The sequence below is a fragment of the Ylistrum balloti genome, unplaced genomic scaffold, assembly GCF_031769215.1.
Source record: "Ylistrum balloti isolate Yb309-2 unplaced genomic scaffold, AGI_CSIRO_Ybal_v1 Utg369816, whole genome shotgun sequence".
NCBI lineage: Eukaryota > Metazoa > Mollusca > Bivalvia > Pectinida > Pectinidae > Ylistrum > Ylistrum balloti.
This window is the reverse complement of record NW_026781986.1, coordinates 555,563-576,880: the sequence shown is the minus strand read 5'-3', so window position 1 is coordinate 576,880 and position 21,318 is coordinate 555,563. Positions and strand designations below refer to the sequence as shown.

At 37.2% G+C, this 21,318-nt stretch overlaps 1 protein-coding gene across 1 annotated transcript; it reads right to left on the bottom strand.

Annotated features, from left to right (window-relative positions):
- Window positions 1-9: 9 nt before the first annotated feature.
- Window positions 10-21,267, bottom strand: LOC132544952 (cytospin-A-like). The gene is made up of 6 exons (XM_060208617.1): window positions 21,211-21,267; window positions 3,501-6,376; window positions 2,862-2,991; window positions 1,978-2,094; window positions 837-899; window positions 10-111 (listed from the first exon to the last, which is right to left on the bottom strand). Exons 2-6 carry the CDS (start codon window positions 6,347-6,349, stop codon window positions 10-12), a joined length of 3,261 nt encoding a protein of 1,086 aa, XP_060064600.1. The 5' UTR covers window positions 6,350-6,376; window positions 21,211-21,267.
- Between the last annotated feature and the right edge of the window lie 51 nt (window positions 21,268-21,318).

Below are 21,318 nucleotides of genomic sequence, written 5' to 3'. Positions count from 1 at the left end.
GGAAGCCTTTCACGGTTTTGCTTCTATCTCAAAGTGTTTGTAGATGGACGTCACATATGCCATGACAGCTTGCCAATCTGGACGTTCCATCACAACCATGTCATTAATATTCTGAAAAGAAAAAAAAGGAAAGTCGACTTCAGAGAAAGGAAAAGGAAAAAAGCGAATATTTATGAGCCCACAGAAAACTTGATAGAGATAATGATTAACTATTGGTTCATTCTATCATTCATTGGAACCATAAACACATCCCGAATAACTGTTTAGACATGGACACTTTGTATAAAATGTGTTCAAAGGAGTAAAAAAAAAAATCAAATTTTTTTCGCAAAAACAAAATTTGATATTGTAATTTGAAACAAATGTAGCAACAAAGACATTGACCTTTCACATTTACATCTCAATATGGCTTCAACAATAACACAAATCCTCCCAAGCCTGAATCTTATTCCTAACCAAATAAGAAACAACTCGCATGAACCATTTCTTCCACTGTTAAATCTCACAATGGTGTCCTTACTTTCAGAAAAGAATAATCTTAACAATATTAACTGTAACATAATTTAACAGGCAAGATGTTAAACAAAATTTCAAAAGTTCAACAGAAATAGATATGTTTGAGTCTCTGCAGAAAGTAACAGTGACCTAGACCTTTGTCACTGATTTCTGCAAAATACATGGAATTTTGATCAAAGGACACTGTATAAGAAGCTAGATTTTGAATGACAAATGAGAATTACAGGGAAAAAAGTGGACAGATTGCATCATAAAGTAAATACTGTCAAAGTGGCAGGTTTTACCATGAGGTATCACCATTACACACATATCAGCCTTACCAGGATTGAAGAAGATATCCCAACACTCTCAGCAGCTTCAAATGCATAATTGAAGTTTCTTCTCTGTAAAGATAAAATATGATATGAAAGAACTTCAAATTTATTGAAAGTTATCTCCCCCTACACTATTTTTGATGGGGTAACATGCGAGTTAGTTGAGGATTTATGATCCATGAAATCACCTATAACTTCGTATCCACATATCTACATAAACACCTTAATGATGAAAACTATACATAGTCTAGCAACTTGTTGAATCAGTTTCAAGTGTAGATGAATATAAAGACTGCCTAGCCAGCAGTGAAAAAAAAAATAAAATTCAGCTGTAACATACTTCATGAAAACTTCTAGATTTAGCAAATATACATCTACAATTGTAACAGTAATTATTCACTAATCTGCGATCTGAATATTGCAGACAGCTGTGATAGGAAGGTAGATTGAAAAAGGCTTTAACATTAAAACTAAACAAAAAAGGTAAATGAACACATTATGAATTATGATGCAAAGCCGTCGGTTTATAGAGAGATTAACTGCTAAATTTGTGGGTTATTCCAAAATTGTTGCTAAGTCTGCAATTTATAGAGATTTACTGCTGAAGTAGTGATTCATTCAACTTTGATATTAAACCTGCCAGTTATAGGATTTACAAGTCAACAAGTTATAGTTAGCATTATACTTAACCTGTGGGTTATGAAATGCTAAAACACAAAGTTCTTTTATGTGTTACTTCAAACTTGTGATTGATCAGTATTTTGATAAGTAAACATATTGATAAAGGATGAGTTTCTTAAGATCTGGTAAGGAGAAAATAAGCAAGATTAACAGACCTATCTACATAGGAAACAATCTGTAGACCAAAGTTAGACTCCCTATAATATCTTCCATAGATGCAAGAATTATTTTTGGTATGCTAAATCTTGTCTCACTATAAAAATGTACATCTCCAGATGTGATATCTTCATCCAAGTTATTTGAAAGTGATCTAGACATCTGTAAAACTTTGACATCGGAAACTTATAAAGTCTAGATTCAAAGATAATCTCCCAAATCCTGTCAAAACAAGACAGAATCAATTCAGAGTTGTAAGGACTTTTCCCGATACATCAACAGGCTACAGCAGTTTCAAGGTAAGACTCACCTTGTCTTCTGAGGAGAGATCAACATATGGTATCTTGCTTGGGAGGTAGCTATGTAGCAGGGCACAGAACGCCAGTCCATCATTCCAGCTACTACTGAAGTTAGTGATGTCTACCTTCTGTAACACACAAATAGATCAGTAAGTAGGGAACCAACAATAACAGACTTGAAATAATATTGATAAAGGGAGGTAATCAGTAATTTGCCTCATATACAACCTTAAAAGCTGCTTTAAAAAAAAAAAAAAAAAGGGTTTATCACTTTTTAAAATTAATTAATTACAATTATCTTCAAAGCATGATTTTACAATGATTAATCAAAAGAGTAGGCGAAGGGTAAGACTATCCTAAAAAGTTTTTTCCAGATATAAATTTGGCTATTATTGTTTAAAACATAACGATAAAACCAATCATTAAAATTTGAAGTGATAAATCATTTGGTCCCTGTTGAGCAACTTGTATAGATCCAAGTTATCACCATATTCAAATTACTGTGATGATGACGACAACTTTTGAAAAATGTATGGTAAAGACAGAAAGAGATTAATTCCACAATTCCAATATAATTTTCTATATTTTGAAAAATGGCAAGATAACAGCATAAGTAGCTTGAAAGAAATATACAAGAAAGAATTACTGTGAAAATCTAGAGATGTAAAAAGACAAAAAAATCAAAACTAAATATGAAATGTATTTCCTTAATTTTCATTGGGTTTTTCAACATTATTTTTTAAAGGACTAAATTTCAAGCAACACTAATTGACACAAATGTATACAAATGTATTCAATGAAAATCCTGCTTAAATAAGGAAAAGCATCACTTATTTCATCGTATATGGTGGTCAATACTTTTCTAAAATGACCACTGGTCAGTGACTACACTTACTGGATAATTTATAGTTTTTTGCTGACACCATTTGAGCAGAGCATTCCTCTTCGAGCCTCCCATCTGTTTTGACAACATGCTGAGTGGATCTTTGGAGCTCACCTCTTTCCGGTCACCGCTTTCCACCAGGCTACGAAGACAGAATAAAATATTTCACTCGTGGAAAAGAAGGTACATGTATATGTCAATTAATGATACTGTACTTGTCCCACAACAGATGTGGATGTGATCATTGATGGAGAAGTATGAGAATATTTATTACCATGCTCGTATAGCCTTGTCATTTAACTTGCACATGTCACTTGTTTAGTAATTGTCTTTCTACAGATATGAGTAAGAATTGAGGTGATTTTCAATGTCAAACATATTAGAATTAGCTGTCGTTTGGCTGTGTTAACAGGAAAACAAAAAAATTCTTTAATTTATTCCCATGACAGACAGAAAGTAAAATTTGATCATAACTAAGTTGGTCTCAGGCTATTTAATCTTTTTCCATGATGGAAAGAAAGGAAAATTGGAAAATAACTACCTTAGATCATAGGTTCCTGCATGGTCTTAGAGATTTATGAATATAGGATAACTAGATAGTTTATTAGGCACCTGTGCTTAGATTGTATACACGTGTTCTGTAGAACTCACCCGACCGTACTGCTGCGTCGTATACTAGACGAAGGTCTATTGGAAAGTATAGATGTGATTGTCGGGGATGTGTCAGTTTTGCTGCTAGGGGGCGCTGACTTTGGCCCAGTTTCTAATGGCGAGCGAGGACTATCAAAGGACAGCATACCAACTGAAAGACGTATAGGTGAGGGTTTCTCAGTCTTTTTTAGGGCAGAACGGAGTGTGACATCTGGAGTGCTTGTGTTGTATAAAGGAGATCCTTCAACATTCGGAGAGGATGGAGACTTGACAAGGTCCTGGAATTCACGGATACCTGACAAAGAAGTCCCATCTGTGGTGTCTGAGTTCCTCCGTGAGCTACATGTACTGGAATGAAGAGATGAACAACCGCTCTTCACTTGTTCCTCAATGGAGCGAATCAAGCTTTTTACAGACTGGGTAGCATTCTTATCCTGGCGTTTGTCACGTAGATGTAGCAATTCCCTGTCAACTGTACACATAACCTTTCCTTTTAATTCTGCGTTTGACATGATAGACTTTGGCGTACTACTCTTTTCATCAAACGTTTTCTGAGACTTCAGTCGCTCATTCTCTTCTCGTAGCTTTTCAACATCCATCTGCAGACTGGCAACTTTTTCACCAAGAGTGGCATTGTCCTGCTGTATTTTATCTCGGTCTTCCTGTGTCTCGGCACGGAAGTCGTTTGCAACCAGTACTGCCACCTGGAGGTCTTTTTGAAACTGTTGCCACTCCTCGGTCTTTTGCTCCATCTTCTCCCGGAGCTCCATCGCCTCTGCTTCCAATTTGTTTTTATCTTGTGAGATAACATCAAGTTGTTTATGTAACCCTTGAACTTCCACTGCCAGACACTTCTTGTCCTCTCGAAGCTGGTCTACCACTTGTGCTTCCTCACCCAAACGTTGCCGAAGTGACTCAATTTCCATCTTATTGTCTTCACGTTCTTTTTCCGCACGTTCTATCTTATACTCAAGGTCGTGCACTTGTGTTCGCCCATTATTCTTAGCCACCATGAGCTCATCATCCCTGGAACGTATTGTCTCCCTTAGATTGTCCACCTCATTTTGACTGTGGAGTAATTTTTCCTTAGTATTAGCACATTTATCCTCCAATTTGTCTTTCTCCTGTAGGGCATTATGAAGCAGTTCCTCCAGATCAGAGCGCTTAGATGCAGCACAGTACTGGTCTAGCTCTTGGACACGTGTCTTCTCATTCTCCAGCAGAGTCTTGTAATGGGAAATCTCTATTCTATTATTTGCCACTTGTTCCTTCAGTTCAGTATTAAGCTGTGCATAAGAGTCACGCTCAGATCTTAAACTGGATGCAGTGTCCTCCAACAGTAAAGATTTGTCACGTGCTGTATCTACAACATCTTGTGACTCACGCAAGTCTTGCTCGCAGTTGTGAAGTGCATTTGCATATTCATTCTGCTTGCGTATCATCTCCTCTCTCTCGTCCTGACCCGCCTTTAGTAACTCCAACAACTGCAGTTCCCTGTTGGTAGTGTCTGGTAATGTACCACTTATCAACAAACTCTTCAGCTGTTCAATCTGTATGCGACAATGTTCTAGTTTCTCAGTCTGAGTACAAAGAGACTCCAACAGAATGTTCCTTTCATTAAAGAGACGCTCGTTTTCATCAGAGAGCTCATTAACACTGTGCTGTAGGTCGCCAAGCTCTTGCAATGTAGCCTGCAGTTCCTCATTCGTGCTGTAGTGGCTCTCCTCCATTTGCAGTATTCGCTCTGTCAGTCCTGCTACGCTGACCTCACTAAGAGCATCACTGCTCTTATTACTTCCCTTCTCCCAGTTTGCGCTGATTTCCAGTGAACACAGCGATGGATGCTCAGGTACTTGGCTACAGATGTCATTGAGTGACATACCTGGCTCCGACGTCACTGATCGGTCAAGTGTGTCAAATTTACCAGTGTTACAACGTCCATCTGTCGACAAACTGTCACAACTCATACTCTTTGGAACATTCCCTTCAACAGATTTACCTCCCTTGGCTGCCTGACTCTTTAACCGAGACAGCTTCTCTGTGTCTGTAATCTGTTCAACAGGATGTCCTAGATCCTTCAGCTGAGCCATGTACAATTTATTCTCTGTCCTTAAAAACTGAATTTCATCCTTTAAATCATGAGAAGGAATTTGTTCCTTTAAATTTTTTGTTTCATATTTGAACTTCTCAATTTCTGCTTTCCTGTTTTCTGCCACTTGAACTAACTCAGAGATTCTTGCCTCAAGCAATTTTTTGTCCTTCTCAAAGTTGGCAAGAAGTTCTGCATTATATGCCATCACATCAGCAGGAGCGGAAGTTCGTTTACGTGCTAGCTTGTCTTTACTGACATTCTGTTGACTGTGAGCCCGTTTCATTGCCTGCATCCTACTGGTGTAGGATTTCTGAGGGGTGCCCCTTCCTCCACTCTCACTGCTACCATTGCCCCCACTCTTGTCTATGTGCTGAGTGCTGGAAGCTTTACGTATTGGGGCTACAATAAAAGCCTTGACCGGCTTTGGTTTAACAAAGCCCTCTTTGTCTTTCCGAACGTTTTCCTTATTGCTTTGCTTTCCTGGGTGATCTGCCTTCGGAAGACCTAGACTGGATTTTGGCCTATGATCAACGTAAGCAGAAAGTTTTTTCTTCTGGTGTAAGGACAGGTTTTCATAGCTCTTGCTGAGGTATGGCTTTCCAAGTGGAGAGCCAACAGATTTGCTCTGCAGAGGAGTCTTCTGTTTCGAGGAAAGACTCATATGGTCTGATTTGGATTCCTTGAAGCCGCGACTCGATTTAACAGGGGTAGCCTTTATGGGTGTGGAGGTCTTCTTCACTTTCACGTCGGCCTGCATGGTGGCAGTTTGGACTTGTTAGGGAACCTGTCAAAGTACAAAAGGAATCAATTAGGGAGCAGGTCAACATTAAAAACCAGATCTGTTCTTAATAAACAGAGGTGAAGATGACTGGTGATGTTCATGTCTTATCTATATGCAACTTAAATGTATGAAATGAGTGAAAACCAGAAGTTTCATATCATATCTTTTTTTCATGTTGTTTTCTTCTTTCTATTTTATGTCCAATCCCCCTGCCACTAGTTACAATATGTTCCTTAAGCTTTGTCCATAAACTTTGAAGTCATGAGGGTATTCCTATCATTTAATTTTAATCCCGTATCTTTCATATGGTCTTAGAGTAAAATGAAAGTAAGACTTTACTTCAGAAATCTGTATCAGTATATATATATATATATATATACAACCATTCCCCTATCTACACAGTAGATACCAAATGAACGAACCTTCAGTACATTGATCCATCTTACTATAGACATTAAACAACACAAACATACAAACCTGTCATTTCTTCTACATCACTGGAGATCAAAATAATGCCAAACTAAAGAGCAAAGGTTTCTCAACCTTGATATATATATATAAACGACAATTCCATTTTTGTTTTACCTCCATATTTCAAAATGAAAGTCTACAATGTACAATACCCTTGATGCAGTTAGACTTTCTTCTAACAACATAGCCTGCTGGACGGAGAGCTATTCATTTCATACTAAATACATTCCCAAAAATCCATTCCACATAACAATGACACTGTCTCATTAACTCATACAGTCACCAATTTTGACAGCACAGCTAAGTTGTCTAATGACACTAGCTGGAAGATGAGACAATTATGAAATCCAGGAAAGGAGAGCGATCAGTAAGTATTCAAATACACTGTAATCACATTAAAGAAGCACTTTTAACTTTGATCTGATATAACTTAAAGCCAATTACTAATTAAAATTTTGTTGACCTACCAATTAAAAATTTTATATTTGTTTTTTGCAGTCTCTCAAGAAAGACACTTTTTCATAAATGAAGACAGCAGTGTTTACAGACCTTTCAATGGCATTTCAACAAGAAAATGCAGAATTTTTACAAACAAATCACATTTGCTTTCAACAATATACAACCAATGTTTTGTTTTATATAGCTGTGTGTGATGTAAAAATCTAACTACCTGTACAGGACTGGATCTTTCATGTAGTTGATCGTAGTCAATGTGTGACATATCCTTTGTAAAATTCATATCCAAATTTTGCTGAAAAATTACAGACCAATCCTTCCTATATTCCCTGTTAATAAGATACTCTGTCCTTAAGTCTGACCAGCTGATGACCAGATGTTCACCAGCCTTCACAGGAAGTGATATTCTGTACTATTTCAAACCTGGTGCCTCCAGGGTCCACAGAATTTGTAAAGGACAATAAAAGCCTTCGCATATGTTGCTTTTAAAACCCTGCTCCGAGGTACCGATACCTGTAACAATTACCAGGTAGGAGATCAAGTACTAATGTGATTATACTTATTAGGCCTGTCCTCCAACACCTTAGACAATTACAATTACGTTGTTCCCGCGCCACACTCGGAGAGATCCAATATATACCTATGATGTATAAATCACAGTAGATTGGAGGAGTTTAGCTTTAAGTGGACAACACAATGATACTGCCAAATAAACTAATATCAAATAACATTTAAAACATCAATTACTACAAAGGTTATGGTGCATTAGAGTGACTCACATTTCAGAGCTCAAGGGTACATGTAAAATCTTGAAATTTAGAGCTTGGTGCACCTACACTTTCTTGTGAAACCTTACAACACATATACTAAAGCTAAGGTCCTTTTTTGTAGTATAATTAATTCTTTTCTAAAGACTGTCTGACAAACATAAAACCCAAAAACAATAAGATGAATATTAACTATAAAAATTGTTTTAACTAATTACCCTGAAAATCAGAATTCAGTACATATATCATACCCTATACATGAAACTTTTAGTAGTTTAAAGGTATTCTTGCAGAAAGGAGGTGAAATTAAGTGATAGCATTATATATCCTTAAGTGAAAACTCTGGTGCTGTGAAATCAAATATTGTTGACCCCGGGCTATTGACAAGACTTAAGTCTAAATGGAGGAAACGGGCAAAAAAAATCATCATCAATCCCACAATAATAGCTCCAAGAAGTGTTTTTTATATACCAGGTATATATAAATTAATAGTGTAGGTCAGATACACAAATGCAGACTGGGCCCATGTCGACAGACCACTTTCTCCTTAATCAACCTGGGTAAAAAACCAAAAGTAAACATGCAACAGAAAAGTTTTACACCTGCCAGGTAACCAGGTACACACAGGTAATAAAACACAGGTAAATATTGGTGTTATAAGACTGAATGACAGTTAGACACCTTGAGGTCAATATTACATGTTGATCAGGAGGTCGGTTTTGTTGCAAACCTTTCAACAAACATTTCCGATAGATAAGATACCTAACAGGTTGTGTACGTAATTATTTTGCACCATGCAGCTGCAATCAGAGAATGAGAACAGCAAAATCTGTATAGATTTGTTATCAAATCATTTGCTTCCTGTCTTATCAAAAAAAAAGGTTAACATTTTAAAATTGCCTTTCCATTTCTTCTTAACATTTTAATACATGTATGTCAATCATTGATAAATTTAATCATTAAACTGTCAAGTTATGGCATTTATGATTAATATAAATGAAAGACCTTTGTGAGTACACATTATATTACATTTAATGTTATACTTGAAGGAATTTACGAAATAAAGATTGCAAAAAAATAATAATAATGAAGAACATTCCTACAAGTCTAGGGCAACTAATTTAATATCACATATCAATTACAATATGTTTGAATTAGTTAAATTTGGTTTAGAAATATAATTTTTCTGACTTTCTACTTTAAAAAAATTAATCATCCTGAACTATATAAACATACAGGTATTAAAATTGTTGATTAGATTCTGTGTTATAACTCTGAAAGTCAATTTCTGAATCACTTAATACGTTGATCAAACAAATGTGTTTTATGCTAATACAAAGTTCTGTTTGTATAACATTACATTCAATATCATCTTTTACCACAGACAATTGACAAATGTGACAATATCAGAAAAGTACCTAAGATAAATAGTATCATGCATGTATTTTACTACCTGTAAAGTGAATCCAGCTCTCTTTCCCAAACTGTTCTCTCTCCTACTAAAGAACATTAAGTAGTTCTGACAATCAAGTTGAGAAAGTGTATACAAAAATGTATCTAGATTAAATATCTGATTCATCCAATAAACAAAAATAAACTCGTATGATTTAACAGAACTGGAAACAAACTTTCAAGATGAGATGAAGCCAAAAAGATGTTGATATAATCAAGCTATATCTTGGGTGGTTCAAAGCATTTTAACTACAATTGATCAGAGAGTATGGCATGTACAGCCAAGACAACCATCATGATCCATGTCCAGCTTCACTTACATTAGATCACAAAATCTCAGCCAAAACCATGTAAATGTCTATTTTTAAGAAAAAAAAATACTACAAAGACTCTTACAGCAACAACAAATTATAATCAAATTGAGCAGCACATTCATCTGTATAAATATATACCTGCCTTCACTTCTAATGTTTGACTTCGTAATAAACCAATTATATATTATAACATGAAAAAATGTTTTTTTCTCTTGCAACCAACTTCAATTGCATTTTATTTGTTTTGACTAGTTTATCATCCTATTAACAGTCAGTGTCTCCTTGAAGAAGCTGGTGGCTACCTAACTGAAACACATATGAGAGGTCTGACGCATGCCATCAAGAGCAATAAGTATCATGTGTCTCGCCCAAGGACACAATCACATCAGCACAGACCGGTCAGTTTCTCCTGAGCTTCCTAATCAAGCAACACAAACCGAAACAATTAGAGTTAAGTGTCTCGCCCAAGGACACAGCCACATCAGCACAGACCGGTCAGTTTCTCCCGAGCTTCCTAATCAAGCAACACAAACCGAAACAATTAGAGTTAAGTGTCTCGCCCAAGGACACAACCACATCAGCACAGACCGGTCAGTTTCTCCCGAGCTTCCTAATCAAGCAACACAAACCTAAACAATTAGAGTTAAGTGTCTCGCCCAAGGACACAACCACATCAGCACAGACCGGTCAGTTTCTCCCGAGCTTCCTAATCAAGCAACACAAACCGAAACAATTAGAGTTAAGTGTCTCGCCCAAGGACACAGCAACATCAGCACAGACCGGTCAGTTTCTCATTCCTAATCAAGCAACACAAACCGAAACAATTAGAGTTAAGTGTCTCGCCCAAGGACACAGCAACATCAGCACAGACCGGTCAGTTTCTCCCGAGCTTCCTAATCAAGCAACACAAACCTAAACAATTAGAGTTAAGTGTCTCGCCCAAGGACACAGCAACATCAGCACAGACCGGTCAGTTTCTCCCGAGCTTCCTAATCAAGCAACACAAACCGAAACAATTAGAGTTAAGTGTCTTGCCCAAGGACACAGCAACATCAGCACAGACCGGTCAGTTTCTCCCGAGCTTCCTAATCAAGCAACACAAACCTAAACAATTAGAGTTAAGTGAGCACAGACCGGTCAGTTTCTCCCGAGCTTCCTAATCAAGCAACACACAATTAGAGTGAAGGACACAACCACATCTGCACAGACCGGTGTTTCTCCCGACTTCCTAATCAAGCAACACAAACCTAAACAATTAGAGTTAAGTGTCTTGCCCAAGGACACAACCACATCAGCACAGACCGGTCAGTCTCTCCCGAGCTTCCTAATCAAGCAACACAAACCAAAACAATTAGAGTTATGTAAGGACACAGCCACATCAGCACAGACCGGTCATTGTGACATACTGTGTACTTCAGTGTGACATACCGTGTACTTCAGTATTAATCACCATGTACTTCAGTGTGAAATACAACACAAACCAAAACAGTACTTCAACACAACTTGATCATCACATATGTAGGCCAACCCTGTAACCAACTGAGGTGTGTACTTGTACTTCAGTGTGAAATACCATGTACTTCATTGCAACATACTGTGTACTTCAGTATGACATACTATGTACTTCAGTATTAAACACCATGTACTTCAGTATGAAATATCATGTACTTCATTGTGACATACTGTGTACTTCAGTGTGACATACCGTGTACTTCAGTATTAAACACCATGTACTTCAGTATGAAATACCATGTACTTCATTGTGACATACTGTGTACTTCAGTGTGACATACCATGTACTTCAGTATTAAACACCATGTACTTCAGTGTGAAATACTGTGTACTTATGTATTAAATACCACGTACTTCAGTATTAAACACCATGTACTTCATTGCAACATACTGTGTACTTCAGTATGAAATACCATGTACTTGAGTATTAAACACCATGTACTTCAGTATGAAATATCATGTACTTCATTGTGACATACCGTGTACTTAAGTGTGAAATACCATGTACCTCAGTATTAAACACCATGTACTTCAGTATGGCATACAATGTACTTAAGTGTGACACACCATGTACTTCAGTATAAAATACCATTTACTTCAGTATAACATACCATTTACTTCAGTATAACATACCATGTACTTCAGTATAATAAACCATGTACTTCAGTATAACAAACCATGTACTTCAGTATAACAAACCATGTACTTCAGTATAACAAACCATGTACTGCAGTATGACATACCATGTACTTCAGTATAACAAACCATGTACTGCAGTATGACATACCATGTACTTCAGTATAACAAACCATGTACTTCAGTATAACAAACCATGTACTGCAGTATGACATATCATGTACTTCAGTATAACAAACCATGTACTGCAGTATGACATACCATGTACTTCAGTATAACAAACCATGTACTGCAGTATGCTAAACAATGTACTTAAGTATAAGTAATCATGCACTTCAATATGACAAACAATGTACATAAATTATAGATGTGTACAGTATTCTTCTACACTAGATATATTTATTTACTGTAAAACTTTGAAAATGCTTGAAATCACCACCAAAGGGAATTGACTGATTATCAAAGTAAACCATCCTTCCATACATTCTATCGTTGTAAATTTGGAATACCATACAATTGAGGTTAGTCTGTCAAGGATGATTAAAGGAAATTTTAAGCACTGCCTTAAGCAATGACGCTGTAAATATTTGTAGAATTTAACCTCATTTCAAACCCATGGGCATAGCTGGGTTTTATACATGTTTGTATCCTGTCTATCAATCACTTAAATAGGCTGAAATGGACAAGGGAGACAATTTGTATTTTTGCAATTCCAACCAACTGCGGTCATTGCAGATCTATACAATGAGAATGAATCCATAGTTAGGTTGCCAAATTACATCCTGTAAGTCAGGAAGCGACTTTCATGTTTATACTACATATACATATTCATCCTTCAACTGGTGCTGCTGTTGTCGGAATACACCTGCCACATATATTTTTGCTGTCAACAGCAGTGACGAAAAACTGCTGTATTTTAGCACATGCATAAATTTGAGGGAATTACTTTCTGAATTTATTTTAAAATTATGTTTAACAACATAAATAACTGCTGAAATAAGTGATTTTATATGTTGTAATGTACAAGTTTATGAAAATCATTATCCTATCAGTTAAAGTTTGGAACTACATTTCTGTACACCATCCTGAAAATCTCAGTATAACGTCACGGACAGGTGAACAAAGATTGAACAACAAAATGTTAAAGTTTTACAGGATAGGCTTGGGACAGAAAGACAAAAGTGGCTTACCAAAGACTTGCCACTTTTATCTTTTTTCACCCTCGCCAAAATACAACTTATATTTTAAGACATTGACCATGTATTCTCTATGTATTTTAAACATATGTCTCGAATTTCAAGACAATCAGCCACAGGTGCCACACCTTTTTAACACGACGAAAAGACAATTTTGATCTTTTGGTGTAAATAAAAAAAATGTGGAGACCATATAAAAGTATATTGTAATGGCTTTGAAGTTGGATCTCCCTACTTTGTAATCTTCAAAGGAACCAATCAAATTACTTGACTTGCGCCTTCAATTTTGCCATGACATATTCCAGGAGTGCAGAGAACGAAAGTGATTGTAACCCCTGGAGAATTGAAGATGGACAATCAAATAAATAATGTAGTTTGTAAAGCAATAGAAATTTCTCTTTATACTAACGGCTACCTTGTGCTCGATCGCAGAAGGACAAAACAGAAGCTTGGATCAGAGGTTACAGAGTGTATATAACAATGACTGCTTTGAGAAGATGAAAATACAAAACAAAGTTGATAAGAGATATTTACTTAAGTGGCAAAAGTCTTAACAAAAATTCAAAACCCAAAATGTTCCTGCTTGATGCATATACTATAATGATTATTTTTTTACCTTGTTTTACAAATGAAAACAGTATGTTTCTTTCCTCTTATCAAAAACTATGCTATTTTTGCAATCTGGAAAAGACATCTGAACATCTTCCAGATTTTAAAGAACATGACCATTTCATGAATTACAGTCTCCCACTGAGCACAGCCTCACAAAGGAGAACCCATACCAAAAGTGAAAAATTCTAGTTACTAGTAGTCTAGGAAATAGCAAACTTTTTCTTTAATGTAGGTCAAAGGTCACAATGTAGGTCAAATGACCTACTTTTGATAAATCAAACAAAGGTGAACCCATACCCCAAGTAAGAAGTTCAAATGAAAAATAGCATAGGAGAGACTGGACAAACAATCTTACCAAAGTGAACCCATAACCCAAGCGTAAAGCTCTTGTGATTTGGTAGTGTGATAGGTAAGGCCAAGAAAAACCTTTTCTGTAATGTAGATCAGAGTGACCTAGACAACACACCTTTTCTATGAGAAGAATTCAAACCCAAAGTATAAGATTCCTATGATTAAGTAGTATCGAATATAGGACCCAAACAAATGTTTCCTGTGATGTAAGTCAAATATTAAAACGTAGGTGAGTGTGACTTATATTTTCATATGCGACACAATGTCTCACCAAGGTGAACTCATATCCCAAACATAAAGTTTTTGTGATTAGTGTAGAAGAAGAAGAAGGACGACGACGATGACGCCGACGACGACGATGACGCCGACAACGATGATGATGATGACTATGATGATGATGATGATGATGACGATGATGACGAGGAGGAGGACGACGACGAGGAGGAGGACGACGACGAGGAGGAGGACTTAATTAATATATCCTGTGTCCCTAACTTTGTATTGATACATACATCTAACGAATTATTAGGATCAATGCTAATTTCATGACAGGTACATATATATAAATATTTATCTACACAAAACACTTTCCACTTAAACCTGTACCAAATAACACAATACACTATTACAGATGACACACTATTTAAATTCACCACTTGTCATGTATATGTATCAGTTTCCTGACACTTATTTTCATATTTTATCACATTTGATAGATGAATTGTAACAATGATTTGATTTTGTCTTTTGATAATATCAGCCTTTTGATAGTATCAGCCTATGTAAATGATTAGTGTTTACCAAATGTAATTTTAACTGTGATAAAGCTGTTACTTATTCTTAAGATCATATGCAAATTTTCCTGGAGTACTTGAATGACTTATTTACAATTAACTTACATTTGAAGGGCATTCCTTTATTCAAAGTCAGATATATTCTACATTATAATTTTTCAAATTATATGTCTAAATTAGGATCATTCAAATACTTGTACCTGAAAGTAATGAGCTAAGCATGTAATATTGAACAGAAAATACATATATTATGTCTCTGAACACTGTCTTTATTCATCTTTACCTGAAAATTCTGTCATTTATTTATCAATTTCATTTATTTATAACATGACATCATAGACATTTTGTGGTTTATGAACTTTTGCTTACCTTTGGACTTTAACTGTCATATGAGTGTATAGTTAATAACTTTCTCTACAGTAGAAAAATACAGGGTTTTTTTTATTTTGTTTTATTATTGTAAATTTTTTTTTAAATCATCGATGTAATGTCCCTTAAACATTTACCTCTGTCCCTTAAACATTTACTTCTGTCCCTTAAACATTTACCTCTGTCCCTTAAACATTTACCTCTGTCCCTTAAACATTTACCTCTGTGAAAATATTTACTCTACTATATATGGCCTACAAACTACTTAAGGCAACCAAATTTTGTCCATCATCAGAAACCGAGGAGACTCTGCTCTTGGTGCAAGCGATTAGTGAGTTTCGTTGGCTTCTGACTATGAATACTTGTCATAAATATATACTGAAGTCACACACTTGTTTCTATCTAGCATGTTTATAAGTTAAAATTACTGTTTTTCAGAGTTCCTTTCTATAAAATTTATATACTTTAATATCCATCAGTGACATTTTAGTCATCACTAACTTTCAGGTAAAGTTGGTCAAGTTTCCAAATTGAGTCTGTAAATTTTGTTAACTACATGTTTTAAGTGTTTGATACAAATACCATGTATACAATAAGTTAGTGCTGATGTACATTTTATACATATATGTGCACATGACATGAAGTTGTGAACTTATACAGTTGTCAAGCTGGCTTTAAACTGGCACCCCTACGAGACTATCTATTTTTATTTCAGAATTAAAATTCATACACATTTTTACTGTCATGTAATACACAGGCTGTATGCAACAAGCCTGCTTATAAAACATGAAAACACTCCTAGTTCAAATTGAAATAGACCTGTTTACCTTACAGCCAAAGATTCCCACTTATTGCTTTACCATGTTTTTATCAGCCAGAAATTTTCATCTTGTACCGATTCAATCTAAGTATCTGTAATTACTTTGAAAAAAAAATTCTAAAAGATTAGATACTCAATTTATTTTGATGTCTTTAAAATCATTTTACAAGTAAATATCGAAGTTGGCATGAAGTCAAATGCTTATCTCTGAAACTGTGTTCTTCAGTAAAACATTACATACTTGGAACATATTGTGCATGACAACTTACCATGGACGTCCATTTCTGTAAAATGACTCCTAAACTGAATTTCACCAAAAGATATGTCAGTTATGTTTTCTTAGACGACAAAGGTATTGTTAACCGTGCTGCACAAGAGTATAATTCTACGACGATCACATAGATAGCCGGCAGATCGATAATTCGGTACAAAATCTGCAGTATGAAGTTTACACAGTTCCCAACCACATTTAATTGTAAATCACTACACTGCTGTGGTAGTGTATTAAGTAAACCAACGAAGACAGGTACACGACTCCAGTTGGCAGATATTCAACATGTAACACCACAGGTTATCTGTACACACAAGTCTTCATTAGATATTAGCAGGAAGATATTTGAATGTTTTCAGTATTTTCAAGCAATAACGGATCAATATACAACATCAATGACAGGTACACACATCTTGCAGTCTGTGATATTTCCCAACAGCAGTTTGACACAAAGTTTCCAATATTTTCCAGATGTAAAGTACAGTCACCAGTAATGTTCTCTATTTTCCTTGCTACAACAGCTTGATAAACATTTCTGGTATGTCTTCCCTCAACAGAAGTGGGTAAATCAGTGTCCCAAGTTCATCAAAGGTATAACCATTTGATAAATACTACTGCAACGATATTATCCTTAATTAGAATCTGGGTAAAAACCATCCAATCAACATTTTTGATAAATGTTCTCAGTACTTTCTTTGTATGTCATTGGTACAATATTTTCTCAAACAAGCGTCTGGGTAAATCCATCCATTCAACGTTTCTGATAAACATTCTTAGAACTTTCTACATATATGTCAATGGTATGATGTTTTCTCGAACTAAAGTTCAAGTAAATCAGTCTGATCAACGTTTCCTACAAATGTTCTCAGTACTTCCTACATATGTCACTGGTACTATAATTTCCTGAACAAAAGTCAACGTAAATAAGTCCAATTAACATTTCAGATAAATGCTTACGGTACTTCCTAGGAAATGAAAGTAGGTATAGCAATTTTATAACGTTTTTGGTTTTACCAAACTAAAATATGTAACTCTAACTCTTCCTTGTATCAAATTTCCCAAATCTTCATTGTCAGGCTGTTACAACAGGTAAGTTTTCCCTATTTTCAATGGTAAAATGTACACAAATGGTTATAACACTATCCTGCTGTAACAAGGATGAACCACTCCGCATGCATACTAAAATTTTCCTGGTTGGTTGTTGACAGGTAAGGAATGAGTACATGTATGTATCAACTGAGACACCACAAAGTTGCTGATACAACTTTTACAAGTAAACACATCATGTAAACATACCAAATACACCTTTTGTAAATATCCAAAACATGTCCTACAGTGTAAGTCACACCACGAACACCAATATTAAATAATCCCAACCAGCTTTAAGTGCTTGTGTGGGTACTTCTGAAGTCACATTCCATTCAAACAATACTGCACAGACAATAACAAAAGGTAGAAATATGATTTTCTATCAGAGTAGATATTGACAAAGGAACGTCTTCCTGGTCTGTGGGTTAAGCCTGACCTAAATACCTTGTATCTACAGACTATATAAACCGGTTATGAAATTAAAACAAATTATTGTAGCTAGTTGAATGTTCTGTCAGTAAAGTTAAACAGATCACTGATCGAATGAGGGTAACTTTGTTATATACATCAGCTGGCACACAGTCAAGAGTCATGTTATTCCTTAATACACTTTCGTTTTTACTATTTTACAGGCATATACATGTACAACATTTAAACTTGAATGATAATGATAAAGACCTTTAATCTGTCAATATCTGAGAGAAGGAGTATAACAGCTTGTGTTCAAAGGGCTGAGGGATATATGAGGGTAGTAGGGGCTCAGAACAGTCCAAGACATACTGTAGGACAATGTATTAATAAATAATCATATCCCTGAGTCTCCTCCCAGGAACCATATTCAGTACCTATATGGAATTTCAGTTTTCATAAAGTCTGAAGTGTGTGTGTTAGTAGCAAGGAGGGGATATATTTTGATAAGAATCATGGAAATCGTGCCTTGTTTTTACTTTATAAGTGTTAAGATAGACAATGGGCCAAGAGTCGCACAGGAATTTGACTAACAATGATGAGGTTAAGGCAGGCATGTCAAAGGTGTCAACAGGAGGAGTTAATGTCTCAACTGTGTCAGAGGAGAGGTCAGTGTCTAAACAGTGTCAGCAGAAGGATCGGTGTCTAAACAGTGTCAGGAGAGGGGTCAGTGTTTAAATAGTGTCAGAAGGGTCAGTGTCTAAACAGTGTCAGGAGAGGGATCAGTGTCTAAACAGTGTCAGGGGAAGGATCAGTGTCTAAACAGTGTCAGGAGAGGGGTCAGTGTCTAAACAGTGTCAGGAGAGAGGGGTCAGTGTCTAAACAGTGTCAGGAGAGCGGTCAGTGTCTAAACAGTGTCAGGAGAAGGATCAGTGTCTAAACAGTGTCAGGCGAAGGATCAGTGTCTAAACAGTGTCAGGAGAGGGGTCAGTGTCTAAACAGTGTCAGGAGAGAGGGGTCAGTGTCTAAACAGTGTCAGGAGAGGGATCAGTGTCTAAACAGTGTCAGGAGAGGGGTCAGTGTCTAAACAGTGTCAGGAGAGCGGTCAGTGTCTAAACAGTGTCAGGCGAAGGATCAGTGTCTAAACAGTGTCAGGAGAGGGGTCAGTGTCTAAACAGTGTCAGGCGAAGGATCAGTGTCTAAACAGTGTCAGGAGAGCGGTCAGTGTCTAAACAGTGTCAGGAGAAGGATCAGTGTCTAAACAGTGTCAGGAGAGGGGTCAGTGTCTAAACAGTGTCAGGAGAAGGATCAGTGTCTAAACAGTGTCAGGAGAGCAGTCAGTGTCTAAACAGTGTCAGGAGAGTGGTCAGTGTCTAAACAGTGTCAGGAGAGTGGTCAGTGTCTAAACAGTGTCAGGAGAGCGGTCAGTGTCTAAACAGTGTCAGGAGAGCGGTCAGTGTCTAAACAGTGTCAGGAGAAGGATCAGTGTCTAAACAGTGTCAGGAGAGGGGTCAGTGTCTAAACAGTGTCAGGCGAAGGATCAGTGTCTAAACAGTGTCAGGAAAAGGGTCAGTGTCTAAACAGTGTCAGGAGAGGGATCAGTGTCTAAACAGTGTCAGGAGAGGGGTTAGTGTCTAAATAGTGTCAGGAGAGGGATCAGTGTCTAAACAGTGTCAGGAGAAGGATCAGTGTCTAAACAGTGTCAGGCGAAGGATCGGTGTCTAAACAGTGTCAGGAGAGGGATCAGTGTCTAAACAGTGTCAGGAGAGGGATCAGTGTCTAAACAGTGTCAGGAGAGGGGTCAGTGTCTAAACAGTGTCAGGAGAGGGGTCAGTGTCTAAACAGTGTCAGGAGAGGGATCAGTGTCTAAACAGTGTCAGGAGAGGGGTCAGTGTCTAAACAGTGTCAGGCGAAGGATCAGTGTCTAAACAGTGTCAGGCGAAGGATCAGTGTCTAAACAGTGTCAGGAGAGGGGTCAGTGTCTAAACAGTGTCAGGAGAGGGGTGTCTAAACAGTGTCTAGGATCAGTGTCTAACAGTGTCAGGAGAGGGATCAGTGTCTAAACAGTGTCAGGAGAGAGGGGTCAGCGCTAAACAGTGTCAGGAGAGAGCGGTCAGTGTCTAAACAGTGTCAGGAGAGAGGGGTCAGAGTCTAAACAGTGTCAGGAGAGGGGTCAGTGTCTAAACAGTGTCAGGAGAGGGGTCAGTGTCTAAACAGTGTCAGGAGAGGGATCAGTGTCTAAACAGTGTCAGGAGAGAGGGGTCAGTGTCTAAACAGTGTCAGGAGAGCAGTCAGTGTCTAAACAGTGTCAGGAGAGGGATCAGTGTCTAAACAGTGTCAGGCGAAGGATCAGTGTCTAAACAGTGTCAGGAGAGGGGTCAGTGTCTAAGCAGTGTCAGGGGAAGGATCAGTGTCTAAACAGTGTCAGAAGAAGGATCAGTGTCTAAACAGTGTCAGGAGAGTGGTCAGTGTCTAAACAGTGTCAGGAGAGTGGTCAGTGTCTAAACAGTGTCAGGCGAAGGGTCAGTGTCTAAACAGTGTCGGGCGAAGGATCAGTGTCTAAACAGTGTCAGGCGAAGGGTCAGTGTCTAAACAGTGTCAGGAGAAGGGTCAGTGTCTAAACAGTGTCAGGAGAGGGGTCAGTGTCTAAACAGTGTCAGGAGAGGGGTCAGTGTCTAAACAGTGTCAGGAGAAGAGTCAGTGTCTAAACAGTGTCAGGCGAAGGATCAGTGTCTAAACAGTGTCAGGAGAGTGGTCAGTGTCTAAACAGTGTCAGGAGAGGGGTCAGTGTCTAAACAGTGTCAGTAGAGGGGTCAGTGTCTAAACAGTGTCAGGAGAGGGATCAGTATCTAAACAGTGTCAGGAGAGCGGTCAGTGTCTAAACAGTGTCAGGAGAAGGATCAGTGTCTAAACAGTGTCAGGAGAGGGGTCAGTGTCTAAATCTCAACAGTGACACATAAAGGTTTAAGTGTCACAACAGTTACAAAGGGAGGGTTCTGTGCTTATCTCAATATTGTCAAAGAAAGGGATCAGAATCTTAATCTGTAATTTTTGAATGATTTTTCTGGCAAGTCCTGATCAACAATTCAAATTTTTTTATGTGGGTGGGGACACTGTCTCAACACTCTGAGGGATGCATCAGTGTCATGACAGTTGCAAAGGGACAATTCAGTTTCTCATAGGGAGGGATCAGTGAATTAAATATGCAAATAAGATTAGGAGATTTTTTTATCCTCATCAGGGGAAATATCACGTCTACCAAAAACATAATCATCTTAATTACATGTATACATTATAATGACAATGCTAATGCACTTACACAGATAGTGATGGTCAGAGCCAGTGGTCGTACCAGTCAAGGACCGATGAATTGCTGCACCATGGCCATTCTGTGATAGTCAGCAGCCAATGTCAAGAAGAGGCTGGC